This window comes from Mesoplodon bidens (assembly GCF_964165515.1).
Source record: "Mesoplodon bidens genome assembly, chromosome: 13".
NCBI lineage: Eukaryota > Metazoa > Chordata > Mammalia > Artiodactyla > Ziphiidae > Mesoplodon > Mesoplodon bidens.
This window is the reverse complement of record NC_138169.1, coordinates 11,514,229-11,530,741: the sequence shown is the minus strand read 5'-3', so window position 1 is coordinate 11,530,741 and position 16,513 is coordinate 11,514,229. Positions and strand designations below refer to the sequence as shown.

The 16,513-nt window shown below is 45.6% G+C and overlaps 1 protein-coding gene across 1 annotated transcript in view; it reads left to right on the top strand.

Moving 5' to 3' along the window:
* SUDS3 (SDS3 homolog, SIN3A corepressor complex component) overlaps positions 1–16,513 on the top strand; it is a 41,525-nt gene that overhangs the window by 9,269 nt on the left and 15,743 nt on the right. Inside the window, exons 6-10 of the mRNA XM_081251623.1 lie at positions 789–945; positions 9,523–9,618; positions 10,558–10,619; positions 10,784–10,805; positions 11,979–12,084. Coding sequence (XP_081107749.1) covers positions 789–945; positions 9,523–9,618; positions 10,558–10,619; positions 10,784–10,805; positions 11,979–12,084 — 443 coding nt within the window. The remainder of the gene's footprint in view (positions 1–788; positions 946–9,522; positions 9,619–10,557; positions 10,620–10,783; positions 10,806–11,978; positions 12,085–16,513) is intronic.

The following is a 16,513-nucleotide window of genomic DNA, read 5'->3' as shown; positions in this document are numbered from 1 at the left end:
TTGCGTGGGAGGTGCGGCACTACAGGCAGAGATGAGGGCTGGAATCTGGGGTAGTGTGCTTGCTCCCGGGAGGCTGGTGTGGGGCACAGCTGCGTTATGAGAGATGGTGTTAGGACTGAAGTCAGTGCAACACACGTGGCCACAGCCCAGGGGGTCACAGGGTCCACAGCCGTAGCCCACCAGGAGCCCCCTTGTTCTTCACTTAATGCAACAGTGAGATTTGGAAAATGGATGCGTACGCGTTTATTTTACTCAGTATAATTTCAGGGTTTGGGTACCTCGGGGTTCAGGCACCTAAGAAGTGATCCTGTCCTCTCATTGGCCTTTATCTTGCTGTAAGCGTCAAAAAAAAAAAAAAAAAAAATAGAGTGACTCAGGTAGTCTTGACTTGGTATCCTGTAACTATTTTAAATATAGATATTTCATCTGGAACGTACTATTTTCCTTCGAAATTGTGTCTTCAGAAGGGTTTATTTACTGTTTTTGAGAAACTTACATTCTGTTTTCACATACAATCCATAAAATATAAGATGTGGAAGAGAGGAAATAGATCTGAGTCATGAGTGAGGTATGCACATGAAAACCAGAAGTGTAGTTCAGTTTCACGCATTCGTTGGAAAACTGGCTCCCAGACACCCTGTTTCTGAAAGTTGGTGTGTTGACTGCAGCTGTTTCTCTTCTTTCTAGTAAACGTATTTCCTCTGTGCTTGTGCGCAGAGCCAGGCTTTGTGTTGGAGCCCTGGCTGCCAGGGTCATGTAGCCCCAGCCTGTGTTTCTCTTTTGCTCAGACTGAACAAGTGGAAAGAAATTACATCAAAGAAAAGAAGGCGGCAGTGAAGGAATTTGAAGACAAGAAGGTTGAGCTGAAAGAGAACCTGATTGCCGAGCTAGAAGAAAAGAAGAAAATGATTGAAAATGAAAAGCTAACGATGGAACTGACTGGAGGTACGAAAGCACCCCAGAGCAGGGTCCCGGGAGACCCGAGGGGGACCCTGGGGGGAGGGCGGTGCTCCGGTGCCGACTCCTGTTGGTTCCTCAGCAGAGCAGAGTGAGCTGCAAGGAGGGTGGGCTTCCACACGGTGGGTCAGACTTCTAGCTCTGTCTTGTATTGGCTGTGTGACTTTAGTCAAGCCACTTAACCCCTCTGAGCCAATTTCCCCCTCTATAAAATGGGGCTGATCATACCTTATCTCACAAGACTGTGGTTAGACATACGAGGGCCTAGTACAGGGCCCTGCACTTAACAGATGCTGGGTAAATTAAAGGGTAGATCTTTATTAGTGACTGCAACTTCAGGCTTATGCCTTGTTTCATGTAATTCCTGGGTCGGCTGCCATTCCTGTCTTGGTTATATTCGCACGTGACCCTGGTCCCTCTGTGGTGGTAGGAATCCCTCTGCTTGTTCTTTTCGTTCTACCTTCATTATGGAAAAAGCCTTGTCTTCCCTTGACCCGGGCGTGAGAACAGAGGCTTTGGCTGGGTCATGTGTGCCACCGGATCCCTTCGCCCCAGGGGTTAGAGTTCTTACCATTTCAGCAGGGGTAGCTCAAGTGAACGGCTCCCTTGTGAAGGCAGGAGAGTTACGTTAGACTTGAAGCCAGTCCCTCCCTGGCCTTCTAGGATTCAGTCATCCGCATGTGGGAACTCAGCAGGTTGTAGGCACGTTTAGGGAGAGGCAATATGGGCTGCCTCTTCTGTTGCCATATGTAGACCAACAACGCTGAGAGAGATACAGGATGGGAACTGGCTTGAATTGGCTGTTTTGGAACTCGGCAAAATTCCTTGCCATCAGCAAATATCGCAAGGCACGTCAGTGGTGAGTTTGTCACTTGGGTATGTAAGTGACATGCCTTCCGCACACCCCAAACTTTCGCTTTTATAATCATGTTCAGAAGGTCCTGGGGTTCTGGCATGTCTGGTTTTTGTCTGGGTCCTTAAGAAATACATTGTTGTTATGTAAGTCCTCGGGGCTGACCTTGAAACTAAAAGCAACAGTTAAGAGCTGTGTTTCCCCTTTGGTATTTCTGGTGCTGTTAGCTAACATGGCCCTCCCATTGACACAAACTTCTAGCTCCAGTCCCCACGATACACCGATGATCGTGTTGTGGTTGTGTCTAAAGTAGGGGTCTGACTCTTGAAAAACCTCTCTTCTGATACACCGTCCTCATTGAAAGACTTGACAAAAGGAATGAATTCCTTGCAGACCACTGACAGTGGCTCAGAAATGTGTTTTGGTGAGAATGGATGCTGAAACAGCATCTTCAGAACAGCGCCGTCTTACTCTTGTTGAAACGTTTTTTTAATTAAACTGCAAGCACATTGGTGCCTTGTCCGGTCCCAGTCGGCGTGCCTGTTTTCTGACCTGCACACCATCTTCTCCGACGGTGGCTCCGGCTGGCATTGACGCCTCATCGCTCTCCGTTAGAGCCGCCAGATGCTCAGAGCCTTCATTAGGCTGGTGGGAAATAGTGTCAGTTTATAGCTGCTCCCTTTCCATCTGCAGGGAAGGCTGTCACCACCTCACCTGTGGTTTGGCAGCCTAATTATTGACAAGCAATAGACGTTGTTTGGCCAGGCAGTTTTACAGCTGGAATCTTAACGGGGACAGTAGGCATCCTCAGTGACTTGAGCGGCCAGACCTGCCAGGGCAGAAAAGACAAATAGATGGAGGGAAGTCATTTGTGATGCAGTAAAGTAGATTACAGAAGTGCTTAAAGCTAGCCATGGGCATTAAAGGTACCGATGTCCTTCCTCAAGCCGTTTGGTACCCTTGGTATGGAAAGCACTGCCAAGGTAATGATGGAGCGTCTAAAGAGAAGGCACTGGAGCTAGAAGCGTAATGAGCACTTGCACAGATGGTGCTGTTACGGTGTCGACTTAAAGGCCTGGTTTCCTTCCTCTCACCGAGTGACTGATTTCACTTCTGTGGATTGATGCCCGGTATCAGTGTTGCCTGGCTCTGCCCAGAAAACATACCTCCTAAAATCTCCTTCTCCAGTTCAACATGAAGATCTCTTGAAAAACAAAGTGGAGTACGAGGCCGATGAGAAGCTTAAACCAGATAACGCATTGGAAACAGGCATACCCAGTGACCTGCTCTGTCCAAACAGGATTTCCGCCTTTCCAGCCATCTGTGGGAATTGGTGGGACGTTCTCTTCACCGCCTGAACCACTGGTGGAGAACCTGGGACAGCTGGGTTGTGCAGGCAGAAAGGTGTACTGTCGGCAGAGGAACTGGGATGGATTATAGGTTGGTGATTCCCCCACCTTGAATGCCTGTGTGAGTCAGCCGGGGGTCTTGATAAAATGCAGATTCTGGTTCAGGGGGTCTGGGGTGGAGCCAGTGATCCTGCGTTTCTAACCACCTCTCTGGGGCTGGTAATGCTGTTGGTCAGACCACACTTGGAGTAGTGAGGTTATAGGTAGAATTACCTGAGGGTGACTTTCCTCTGCAGTTGAGGCCACGGTTCTCAGTAAACCCAGTAATCAATGAGAGCTTCATGAGCTGGAAAACGTGGGGCACTCGATCATTTTTAGTTCATGTGTCCTCTTACCTCACGCCAGCCACCTTTTCTCCTTTCTGCCAACCGCCCACTAACTGCCACTTCATCTTTTTTAAGTTCTTGCCTCACCAGGGGCATCTTTCAACCTTCAGGCCCCTGTGGAAGTTATTCACAACCTCAGTAAAACCTGTGAGGTTCCTTTAGAAGATACTGGATTCAGGGGACTTCCCTGGTGGCGCAGTGGTTAAGAATCTGCCTGCCAGTGCAGGGGACATGGGTTCGAGCCCTGGTCCAGGAAGATCCCACATGCCGCAGAGCAACGAATCCCGTGCGCCCCTTGGGAGTGCTACTGAGCCTGCGCTCTAAAGCCCACGAGCCACAACTACTGAAGCCCGCGTGCCTGGAGCCCGTGCTCCGCAACAAGAGAAGCCACCACAATGAGAAGCCTGCTCACCGCAATGAAGAGTAGCCCCCGCTCGCCGCAACTAGAGAAAGCCCGCGCACAGCAACGAAGACCCAACACAGCCAAAAATAAATAAATAAATAGTTTAAAAAAAAAGATGTTACTGGATTCATAGCGGGAGGCATGAGTAATGATAATATAATATAAAAACACTACAGCTGCCGCTGAAAGCTGACAGATGTGGATGAATCCCAGCCCAGATGTGAACTTGGTTCTGTGGTGGAGTTTTGTCATTTGGCAAGGACACGATAGATCCCGTTGTGGAGGTTTGGTGTAGAGGTGAGAGGAGATGGTGCCCCGAGTGGCTGGCACGCAGAGTGCGCGCTAAGGGCCGGGGAAGCTGTGACCTCATTCAGCTCCTGAGACTCCTGTGACGACTTGGCGGGGCAGGCGTGCAGGAACGGAGCCATTTGCTCCAGCGCCCCAGTGAGGTGGTGCTTAAGCCAGACTTGGGCCCCAAGCGTGTTCTCTTAACCACCGCATTATACACGCTCTAAATCCTGTGGACTCATGTGGTCCAAGTGCTTCACAGGATGAGGTTGATAGGGAGGTCTCTGTCCTCGAGGAGCTCATGTCCTCTTAGTTACAAGACTGACACGGTTTCTGTGCTTTCCCCAGTGTGAGGTAGTTTTGAGAGAGGGGGATCCTAAATAAATGAAGGTAAAGATGTGTCAAGCTGGTTTTCACTGATTGTAAAACTTCAAGAGGCACATGTGGTTGTAGTGATACAGGAGCAGATTCACCGGAACAGGTGCCCGTGAGCAGGGGAGTCAAGAAGAGGCCCCGCACAAATGTCAGGGGAGGGAGGATGGAAGAGGGGACCTGGATTTGGGGTGGGGTGGGCTTGTCTCCAAGACGTTCCTTCTTGATGATGCTGTTGTGGAATCCAGGCCATTGAACGGGGTTGAGGATGCAGAGTGGTGGGCCTTGATCAGTTCACTCTTGAAATGCACCCCTGTGTTACGGGCAGCTGTGGCCTAATGGAAATTGGTCCCTTCGTTGCTACCCTGGTTTGGCCCCCGATGACCTAACCGTGATTTTTATCCCCCCCACCCCCCACTTCAGGCCCCTATTTGTGGTCACCATGCAGCCTGGATTTGTGATATTGCCATTAGAGTGGAGTGTCCTGGGGTTTGGTCCGGGTCTTCAGTCTAGCCCCATGGCTCGCTGCCCCTGGTTTGGGGGTAATTGCCCATCTGCTGCAGTGTCGGCTCTGCCGAGGCTTTTCTGTCACGTTCTTACTTAAAAGGATGTTCCTTTGAATCCCTGCAACTAATTTTTTTTTCCAGTAGCTAAACAAGTGTGAGTTTGTTTTCATGGTGCAAGTATGTTAAAGTGAAGTTAAAGTGAAGCTTTTACTGCATCTGTGCCCTGTAGGCGGGTGGGCTATTGGAGTGAATGACTCTGCCTTGAGAAGTGCCGAGCCAAAAGCCAGCCAGTTCCCCACAGTTGTGTGTTAATTGCAGGTAATCAGCGTTATCAGGACTATGTCTCCATAGGGCTGTGGCTTAACACTGCCTCATCCTGCGCTCCCATTTCTTAGCCGGCAGGCCCTGTCTGGAGAGCAGACCAGTAGGATTTACACGATTCAAGGCCACATATACACAGTGGTGTCGAGGGGAATTGTGCACCCGGTCTCATCGCTTGCTTGGTGTTTTCTGTCACGAATGCTCCCCTGCCTCTGGCTTAATTGTTGGATGTTCAGTTAGATTCTGTAAATTTTATCCCCACTTATTCACAGGAAGCAAACCTACAAATAGGCCTCTGGATTAGGGAGAATTTTTGGTTGAAGCCAGTTGGAGATGCTTTGTGCTTGGTGCATGATGTCCGAGAGGAAGCTATTTCCTGCTGGAGTGCCTTCTCCAGGGTGGCCACACTCCAAGGTCTGAGTTTCAGTTCCAGAAGTTTGGCTTTTGTCAGTGCACCTAGATTGAGCCCTTGGGACTCCTGGCCAAACTCCCTGGCTCTATCCAACTGCCTGCAAACTCCAGGGCTGGACGTCTCAGGCCAAACAACCAGTAAGATAGGAATACAGCACCATCCATCAAAAAGAGGAAAAGAAAAAAATAGAAACGACAGAAAAATATGTTACAGATGAAGGATCAAGGTAAAAACCTACAAGACTAAATAAATGAAGACGAAATAGGCAACCTACCTGAAAAAGAATTCAGAGTAATGATAGGAGACTGATGTTAATAAACCCAGCCTGACATATATACAATGGAATATTATTCAGCCATAAAAAAATGAAATTGAGTTATTTATAGTGAGGTGGATGGACCTAGAGTCTGTCACATAGAATGAAGTAAGTCAGAAAAACAAATACCGAATGCTAAGACATATATATGGAATCTAAAAAAAAAAAAGGTTCTAAAGAACCTAGGGGGCAGGACAGGAATAAAGACACACGTAGAGAATGGACTTGAGGACACTGGGAGGGGGAAGGGTAAACTGGGACGAAGTGAGAGAGTGGCATGGACATATACACACGACCAAATGTAAGACAGATAGCTAGTGGGAAGCAGCTGCAACGTACAGGGAGATCAGCTCGGTGCTTTGTGACCACCTAGAGGGGTGGGGTAGGGAGGGTGGGAGGGAGACGCAAGAGGGAGGAGATATGGGGATATATGTATATGTATAGCTGGTTCACTTTGTTATACAGCAGAAACTAACACACCATTATAAAGCAATTATACTCCAATAAAGATGTTAAAAATAAATAAATAAATAAAAAATAAACCCAGCCTGCCAGCCTGTTTCTTCTGGTGAGAAATAGGATTTCCAGGCTCACTCAGACCCAGGTGGTCAGCACATCCCATCTTTCTATGAAAAAATCGTCTGTAGAAGCCGACCATGCATACCTGGCTGGGATTGGAGCAAAGTGAGTTAAGTAGATAATCTTAGTTCCGGGCTGTGATACTTACATGTTGCTCTTCCCCTGGAATCACATCCTCAACCTGGACCCCTGGCCAGCACTGCTCCCTCCTCACTCACTCTCCTGGCTGGTGATGGGGACGTGCTACTTAATTTTAGCGGTTTCTTCGGAGCACCTTCCTTGTGCTGAAGTAGTCTTTTGGGTAAACTGATTAGGTTATTACCGTGACTAGGCCAATAATGTGGATTGATTTTCACCGTCTCCTACGGAGAATTCGATTATGCTTTCTGCTTTGTGAGTGATGGAGTTATTTTTTTCTGAGTTTTTTGGCCATGGTCAGACCGGCTTATTCCCGATCCTTTCAGCTCCACCTTTGCTTGCTTCCATCATACATCTCCCACCCCCAGAGGGTAGGGCACGCTTGGCTGTTGTCTTTGGTGCCTTTTCTCTGGTGTTCTTTGTTCTTCCAAATTAAGTCTGAATGTTGCAAAGCCTCCCTGTTGACATCACCTTCCTTCAAGTATATAACTTCTGTTTCAGCTGTTTGTGCGTTGACTTTTCAAAAAGATCTTTGTATGATTTTTTTTCTGGCCAAGAACATGATAATAAAAACTAGCATTGATTGAACTCTTATTATGCCAGGCACTATGTTGAGGGCTTCACATGTATCATCTCATGTAATCTTCACAGCACCCTGCGAGGGAAGTGTTATTGATATTTCCAGTTTATGGATGAGGAAACTTGAGACATAAGAGTATTTACGCAGCCTGCCTTACATCACACAGTGGCGGCAGGGATACCCACCCAACCGGCCAGTAAGAAACTGGAGAAGGGTGGCATCTCAGCATAGGGTAAGAGGTGTCTTTTAGGGAGAAGGCCCCCCTTTCCCAGGGGTGGGTGCGTGTTTGTCCTCCTTCCTTCCGTCCCCACTTCTGAATACACCTTTATGAATGTTCATTAGGTCACTGGTTCTGGTCACTTTACCTCCATTCCTAGGGGAGAGAAGTCAGTATTGCCCATTTCTCTTCTTAAGAGCAACATGCAGAAATGTCTTTTGACTTTGTTCGCACAAACCAAGGCCTCTCGGGTCTCGGGAGTTGCCGTGGTGGACGGGCTATGTTGAATTCCCTAAGGCTGTCCTGTCTGCTCTGCACATAGGATGCGTAGTCATGAATTAACTGCATCTCATCATCAGATTTGACCTCATCTAGTTGTTCTGCGGGAAAACCCGTGCAGCCAGCCCCTCCCGTGTGCCAGAACTATCGCTCGGTGATGGGGTGGAATCCATGCGTCCACTGGAGGAGTGTCCCAGACGCTGGCGGTTGGTGGTAGGGGTTTGTACAGATGCTCTGCTTACTGAGAAGGTGGCGTGACTCCGCGGAAGCCATCACAGCAGGGGCAGTGTTGAGCTGCTCTCCAAGGATGTTGTGTAGGAGTTTCTGGGCAGAAAAGAGGAGGGTAGGCGGAGGGCAGCACACACAGGCTTGAAGGCGTAGAAAGTAAGGTGCCCTTGGGTAACAGAATAGCTGAAAGCTTGCTCCCAGGCTCTGTGTGAAGGAAGGAGAAGGGAGGGAGACCAGAAGGGAGACACGGCCTTTATTCTGTAGCCAGTGGTGAGCCATTGAAACGTTTCATAGGAAGAGTGATGTGCTAAATGAACCGGTTCGTGTCTTAGGAAGATCCCTTTGAGGGAGACAAGGGTGTGATGAGGGGATGGAGTTGAGAGGCCGTTCAAAGGCAGAAGTGCCATTATCTGGTGGGTCTGATGTGTGGGTGAAGAAAGACAAGTCACAGATGACAGTTGGCTCCGGCCGGGAAGGGTGGGTCACTGGGGAGGTGGCCCTGGGGCCTGAGACATGGGGAAGAAGTGGGTTCATGTGGAACCAGGAGAAGAGTGTGTGACATCGTGGGGTATGGGATGCCACGCAGCGGGGTGGGTGGGGCTGGAACTGGTGACGGGAAATTCACTGGGGTCCAGGCTGAGAACTGACTGGACCCCGCAGAGCACCAGTGTCTAAGGAGCAGGCCAGCAAAAGAACTCCAAGGAGGCAGAGTAGGAGAGGAGGAGAGATCTGTGTGGCGCGGTGGGCGGGGGAGAGTGTGCGGTGAGGGGTGAGTCGAGGAGGAGGGGAGGAGGCCATTCTCAGGAGCCCTCGGGGTATCAGTCTGGATAGTCAAGTAGTCACAAAAGGTTATAAAGTAAAATGAAGAGAGCCCAGGTTTGTAAATCTCATGTAAAAATGTTGGGCCTGAGGCCAGAGGCCTCTCAAAGGGCCTTTTATGCCAGTGGGCTCTGGCTTACCCACTCTCTGTGGGAACAGCGGGAATTAGACCCAAAGGTTCCTTCGGATCCCAAGAGCCTACTGCTCTGTGGCCTCTTGATTTGAGGGAGGGAGAGGAAAATTTCTAGTTTGCAGGGAGCCGGAGAGATGCCAGCCGTGGCTGCAGGGCGGGGCTGTGTCTCAGAGAGGGGTGTGCTCTTAGGTCAGCAGGTCTGAGTCTCCTGAGCACAGACCCCTCGGAAGTCTGATATGGTGTCTGACTCGGGCCATGTGTGGACCAGACGTCCCCGATAAAACAGTTCTGACTGGGTGGCTCTGGGGCCGATGTTCTTACACTGCGAATTCTTGCTGACTTCAGGTTGGAGTTGGATAGATTCACCCATTCCATTCTTGCCACAGATTCTATGGAAGTGAAACCCATCATGACCAGAAAGTTGCGGAGGCGACCAAATGATCCTGTCCCCATCCCAGACAAGAGGCGAAAACCTGCTCCTGATATCCGTTGCATCAAGCCTTAATCACTTTTTTCCCTTTAGGCTGTTGAATCCTTTGCTTTTCCATTTGATAGAATGCACATGGCTGTGGTCCTTCAGAAATTGTCATGTTTGGTTGGAAAGCACACGTATTTATCCAGGAGGTAGGGGATGGCCATTTTATGATTGGAGTCCTCAGTTGTTACTGCTTTGAGTGGGAGGAATTTATAGACAGCGGTTATTTGGAAAGGGACTCTGTGCTGGTTTTAACACTTACTGGGAGATTCACATGCCTTAGATTTTCCCACCTGTGAAGTGAGGACCGTAATACTTGCCTTCCGTACTTCAGTCAGCTGTATCCCCCAAACAGTGGATTGCAAACTGTTGTTTAATTAAAGCAAAAGATCTCAGTCGGACATCAAGAAGCCCCTTTAATCATAACCGTGGGAATGGGAAGGGGACACATGGGGGAGTGTTCTTTCCATCCTCTCGAGGAGATAATAAATAGCCATTTGTACAAAATGGTTTTGTTATTTGTCTGCCACAAGGAGGGGGCATAACTTCACGTTCCCTTCATCTTATCAACTGAGAATTGAAGCTGTTAGGCAAGATTAATCCTGTACCTGTGTGGAAGTCTCAGATCTTTGGAACAAAAGCACTTCACAAATTGAGGATGAAGTTCTTTACTGTGGCCTGGGCTCTCACTGTTGTAGTTACCTATGGAGTCTCATTTCACCTTCTTACCATAGAAGTTTGTAAGATGGGGGGGGATGTGAATTCTTTTAGATACCTGGCTCCATGACATTTAGTAGGAGGATCAAAAAGTTCCCAAGAGGCAAACTGTAGAAACATGGTGGAACATACTCTCACTTTGTAGATTCTCAAACGCTGGCACCATTTCGTTTATTTGTATTTGCTTGGCAGCCATCCTTTTCAGACACATTCCTTTAACTCTGAACACCCCAGCTAAACTATTTGTTAACAGATGAACAGATCATGGAGGATCTGAGAACGTTAAATAAGGTACAGTTTGATTTTTTTGATTCATTTGAAAGCTTAGGCTTGATGTGGGTTTTCTGCTTTATTTTGTTTTCATTGCTACTTGTTAAATCACTTTTATACCTTTGACACCTTAAGTTGTGTCTGAAGTGATTTTCTCTAAGATTTTTTTGTTCTTCTTCTTACAGCTGAAGTCACCCAAGAGACCAGGTAAGTGCACGATGTTACTGGCATTTGTGCAATCTTTTTATCATATTGTTGGAAAAGCATGCGAATACCTGACAGGGAGTTGTTGCAGTTTTCAAAAACAAAACGTTCATCATTTGCCTAAGAGCAGTCATCATGAAAACTGGAGTGGACCTCACTTGTACCCTCCCCTGATTTATTTTTTTTTAATCTTGCTGTGTTAAAGTTACTTTGTCTTTTCCTTAGGATTTATTTTAAGAGAGACATTTCCTTCTGTGTAGGCATCAGGCATAAGATTTAAGTGCACATGCATTTCTGAAAATGAAACCAGAAGGGTTTTGCAGCGTGAGTTGCTTTGTGGAGTTTCAGTGCGAGGCATGCTTACCCAGTGGCTTTTCGCAGCTGCTTCTGGTAACGGCCTCTCGGGCTGCTCCCAGTCCCAGCTTACAGAGGAGACCCGCCCAGTGTTCAGGGTGCTTCCGTTCAGAGCAGCACTTAAGGTTCGTTGCTAGGCTGCAAAATAGAATTCTGAACTGACAAGGCTTTTTTTTTTTTTTGGTTTTAAGCTCTGCAATTACTTACACATCCCTCTACCAGCCAAGTCTTGTGAAAGAAAACAAGCTTCTTCTCGCTCTAGATAATTCCCTCCTGAGAGCTGCCATGGTCCACAGAGAAGTCCTGAGTTTCTGAAGGCCTGGTGGGGAGGGGGTTTTGTGAGTGTGTGAATTTAGATGATTTGAACCCACTGCAGTTATCAGCAATGTGTTAGCTTGACTCCATACATGCCCGGTAACCTGCCCTGCTTTGTAATAAATATTTCTAGAAATGATTCCATTTTTATAAATTTAAAGAGATTTTTCTAGTTCTTGCCATTGGAGCTTCTGATGGTCAGTGTTGCTACAATCCTGCTCTGAGTCACCTTGGGCAAACCCCTTAGCCTGTCCGAGCCTCAGGTTTCAGTTTCCCTTCTGTGTGGTGAGGTTACTCTTTGCCTTGCCTTCCTCGCAGAGTTGCTTTAAGGATTAAGTTAGATGTGATGTACAAGAATTTTGTTGAATTCCCATTTATTACAACTGTAAGGACTTGATCATGATTGTTTCCCCCTTTTTAATAGCATTTCAATGAAAGCATGTTAGCTGGTGGACTCGCATGCTCATGCCACGCTTAGTCATTGAAATATCTCTTTGGTTCCTCCAGCATCCCCGTCCTCTCCCGAACACTTGCCCGCCACACCTGCAGAGTCTCCAGCCCAGAGGTTTGAAGCTCGGATAGAAGATGGCAAACTGTACTATGATAAAAGATGGTATGTTCTTGGTAAACACAGATTACTCATTAGAATCTCAAAAGAACCATTTGGAAAGAGGGCTGGGGCTGTCTATAGTTGTTATTTCAGAGCATGGCTGCTGCTTAACTAAAGGTGGAGGAGCATTTAGAAGTTGTCAGGAGTCTTGGATCCATATGGCTTTTTGGCTCTCTGAAGGCAGTGCTTCCCCAAACCGTGCTCTTCTGGTAGTAGCCCCCCTTCTCTCTCCATGCTGCGGTCACCATACTAGAACTTGTGGTGCCCCTGTAGACTGGGATCAGGGCTTATGTCTCCCTCTGCCCTCTCTTAACTGCACCCCTGTGTGCTAAACTTAATAGGAGTTCTGTGGAAGAAAGGATTTAGTGGTCAGATGAGTTTGGGGGAATGGCCGTGTTAGCTAAGACCAACGGGTTTCATCATTGTAGCACTCTGGGTCCTCTGATATGCTAAGGTACACTGTGAATTTCTGAGATGTTATTAGGTGTTGTTTATTTGACTGAGGTACCCTTTTGCATGCAACATCCTGCAGCACGAGTGTTCCAGGAAAAATAATCGGGGGAGGTGTATCCTAAAACGTTACTTGTTTAGATTGAAGATGGTTTGAAACCTTCAGACCACCAGCGTTTTCATTGGGAAGAAAATGGCAAAACAATGTGAAAAACAAATACTCATGCATTTACTCTTTCAACAAATATTTACTGTTTGCTCTGTGACAAGTCACCCGGACCTTGCCACCTTTTCTTTAAATTCGAATTTCTTCCTTTTATTCATTGCCCACATGCAGGCATAGTCTCACTCAGGTTAAGTCATGGCAGACACATAATTGCGTACTGCCTTTCCACTTGTTTGTATGTTTTTCTGGGTTATTGTATGCTCTCTGTAATTGTCATTTATAATGGTTGTATGATTTTTTTGAGTTTCAATATATTTATTTAACCCAAAATTCCAAAATTAGAGTTGTGGTTATTTTGAATGTTTTGAGCTTTCGTAAAAAACCCCAACACTGTGTTAGTTGATAACCTTATAATATTGTACTTCTGAAGTTGGGAAGAATGCTTAGAGACCTCGTGATGCCTGAAATAGATCAGTTCCACCTCTGAGGCTGCAGTGAGTTAATAACACATTGGACGATGAAGGCTGGCTCTGTCTGTAAACCTGATCTTTTTTTTTTTTCTTTAACATTTTTATTGGAGTATAATTGCTTTACAGTGTTGTGTCAGTTTCTGCTGTATAACAAAGTGAATCAGCTATATGCATACGTATATCCCAGTATCCCCTCCCTGTTGTGTCTCCCTCCCACCCTCCTTATCCCACCCCTCTAGGTAGTCACAAAGCACGGAGCTGATCTCCCTGTACGTTGCAGCTGCTTCCCACTAGCTATCTGTCTTACATTTGGTAGTGTGTATATGTCCATGCCACTCTCTCACTTCGTCCCAGCTTAACCTTCCCCCTCCCCGTGTCCTCAAGTCCATTCTCTATGTCTGTGCCTTTATTCCTGTCCTGTCCCTAGGTTCATCCGAACCTTTTTTTTTTTTAGATTCCATATATATGTGTTAGCATATGGTATTTGTTTTTCTCTTTCTGATTTACTTCACTCTGTATGACCAACTCTAGGTCCATCCACCTCACTACAAATAACTCAGTTTTGTTTCTTTTTATGGCTGACTAATATTCCATTGTATATATGTGCCACATCTTTATCCATTCATCTGTCGATGGACACTTGGGTTGCTTCCATGTCCTGGCTATTGTAAATAGAGCTGCAATGAACATTGTGGTCCATGACTCTTTTTGAATTATGGTTTTCTCAGGGTATGTGCCCAGTAGTGGGATTGCTAGGTCATATGATAGTTCTACTTTTAGTTTTTTAAGGAACCTCCATACTGTTCTCCATAGTGGCTGTATCAATTTACATTCCCACCAGCAGTGCAAGAGGGTTCCCTTTTCTCTACACCCTCTCCAGCATTTATTGTTTGTAGATTTTTTGATGATGGTCATTCTGACTGGTGTGAGGTGATACCTCATTGTAGTTTGGATTTGCATTTCTCTAATGGTTAGTGATGTTGAGCATCCTTTCATGTGTTTGTTGGCAATCTATATATTTTCTTTGGAGAAATGTCTGTTTAGGTCTTCTGCCCATTTTTGGATTGGGTTGTTTTTTTGATATTGAGCTTCATGAGCTGCTTGTATATTTTGGAGATTAATCCTTTGTCAGTTGCTTTGTTTGTAAATATTTTTCCCATTCTGAGGGTTGTCTTTTCGTCTTGTTTATGGTTTCCTTTGCTGTGCAAAAGCTTTGAGTTTTATTAGGTCCCATTTGTTTATTTTTGTTTTTATTTCCATTTCTCTAGGAGGTGGATTAAAAAGGATTTTGCTGTGATTTATTTCGTAGAGTGTTCTGCCTATGTTTTCCTCTATGAGTTTGATAGTGTCTGGCCTTGCATTTAGGTCTTTAACCCATTTTGAGTTTATTTTTGTGTATGGTGTTAGGAAGTGTTCTAATTTCATTCTTTTACCTGTAGCTGTCCAGTTTTCCCAGCACCACTTATTGAAGAGGCTGTCTTTCCTCCACTGTATACTCTTGCCTCTTTTATCAGAGATAAGGTGATCATATGTGCGTGGTTTTATCTCTGGGCTTTCTATCCTGTTCCATTGATCTATATTTCTGTTTTTGTGCCAGCACCATACTGTCTGGATGACTGTAGCTTTGTAGTATAGTCTGAAGTCAGGGATCCTGATTCCTCCAGCTCCGTTCTTCTTTCTCAAGATTGCTTTGGCTATTTGGGGTCTTTTGTGTTTCCATACAAATGGTGAAATTTTTTGTTCTAATTCTGTGAAAAATGCCATTGGTAGTTTGATAGGGATTGCATTGAATCTATAGATTGCTTTGGGTAGTAGAGTCATTTTCACAATGTTGATTCTTCCAATCAAAGAACATGGTATATCTCTCCAGCTGTTTGTATCATCTTTAATTTCTTTTATCAGTGTCTTATAGTTTTCTGCATACAGGTCTTTTGTCTACTTAGGTGGGTTTATTCCTAGGTATTTTATTCTTTTTGTTGCAGTGGTAAATGGGAGTGTTTCCTTAATTTCTCTTTCAGATTTTTCATCATTAGTGTTTAGGAATGCAAGAAATTTCTGTGCATCTTTAGGATTCTTTATGTGTAGTATCATGTCATCTGCAAACAGTGACAGTTCTACTTCTACTTTTCCAATTTCGATTCCTTTTATTTCTTTTTCTTCTCTGATTTCTGTGGCTAAAACTTCCAAAACTATGTTGAATGATAGTGGTGAAAGTGGACAACCTTGTCTTGTTCCTGATCTTAGAGGAAATGGTTTCAGTTCTTTACCATTGAGAATGATGTTGGCTGTGGGTTTGTCATATATGGGCTTTATTATGTTGAGGTAGGTTCCCTCTTTGCCTACTTTCTGGAGAGTTTTCATCATAAATGGGTGTTGAATTTTGTCAACAGGTTTTTCAACATCTATTGAGATGATCGTGTGGTTTTTATCCTTCAGTTTGTTAATATGGTGTATCACATTGATTGATTTACGTATATTGAAGAATCCTTGCATTCCTGGGATAAACCCCACTTGATCATGGTATATGATCCTTCTAATGTACTGTTGGATTCTGTTTGCTAGTATTTTGTTGAGGATTTTTTTTTTTTTTTTTTTGGTGGTACGTGGGCCTCTCACTGTTGTGGCCTCTCCCGTTGGGGGGCACAGGCTCCGGACGCGCAGGCTCAGTGGCCATGGCTCACGGGCCTAGCCGCTCTGCGGCATGTGGGATCCTCCCAGACTGGGGCACGAACCCGTGTCCCCTGCATCGGCAGGTGGACTCTCAACCACTGCGCCACTGAGGAAGCCCTCGTTGAGGATTTTTGCATCGATGTTCGTCAGTGATATTGGCCTGTAGCTTTCTTTCTTTGTGACATCTTTGTCTTGTTTTGGTTTTAGGGTGATGATGGCCTCATAGAATGAGTTTGGGAGTGTTCCTCCCTCTGCTGTATTTTGGAAGAGTTTGAGAATGATAGGTTTTAGCTCTTCTCTAAATGTTTGATAGAATTCTCCTGTGAAGCCATCTGGTCCTGAGCTTTTGTTTGTTGGAAGATTTTTAATCATAGTTTCAATTTCAGAGCTTGTGATTGATCTGTTCATATTTTCTGTTTCTTCCTGGTTCAGTCTCGGAAGCTTATGCTTTTCTAAGAATTTTTTCTAGCAGGTTGTCCATTTTACTGGCATGGAGTTGCTTGTAGTAATCTCATGATCCTTTGTATTTCTGCAGTGTCATTTTTTCCTTTTCCTTTTTCATTTCTAATTCTGTTGATTTGAATCTTCTTGTTTTTCTTGATGAGTCTGGCTAATGGTTTATCAATTTTGTTGATCTTCTCAAAGAACCAGCTTTTAGTTTTATTGATCTTTGCTA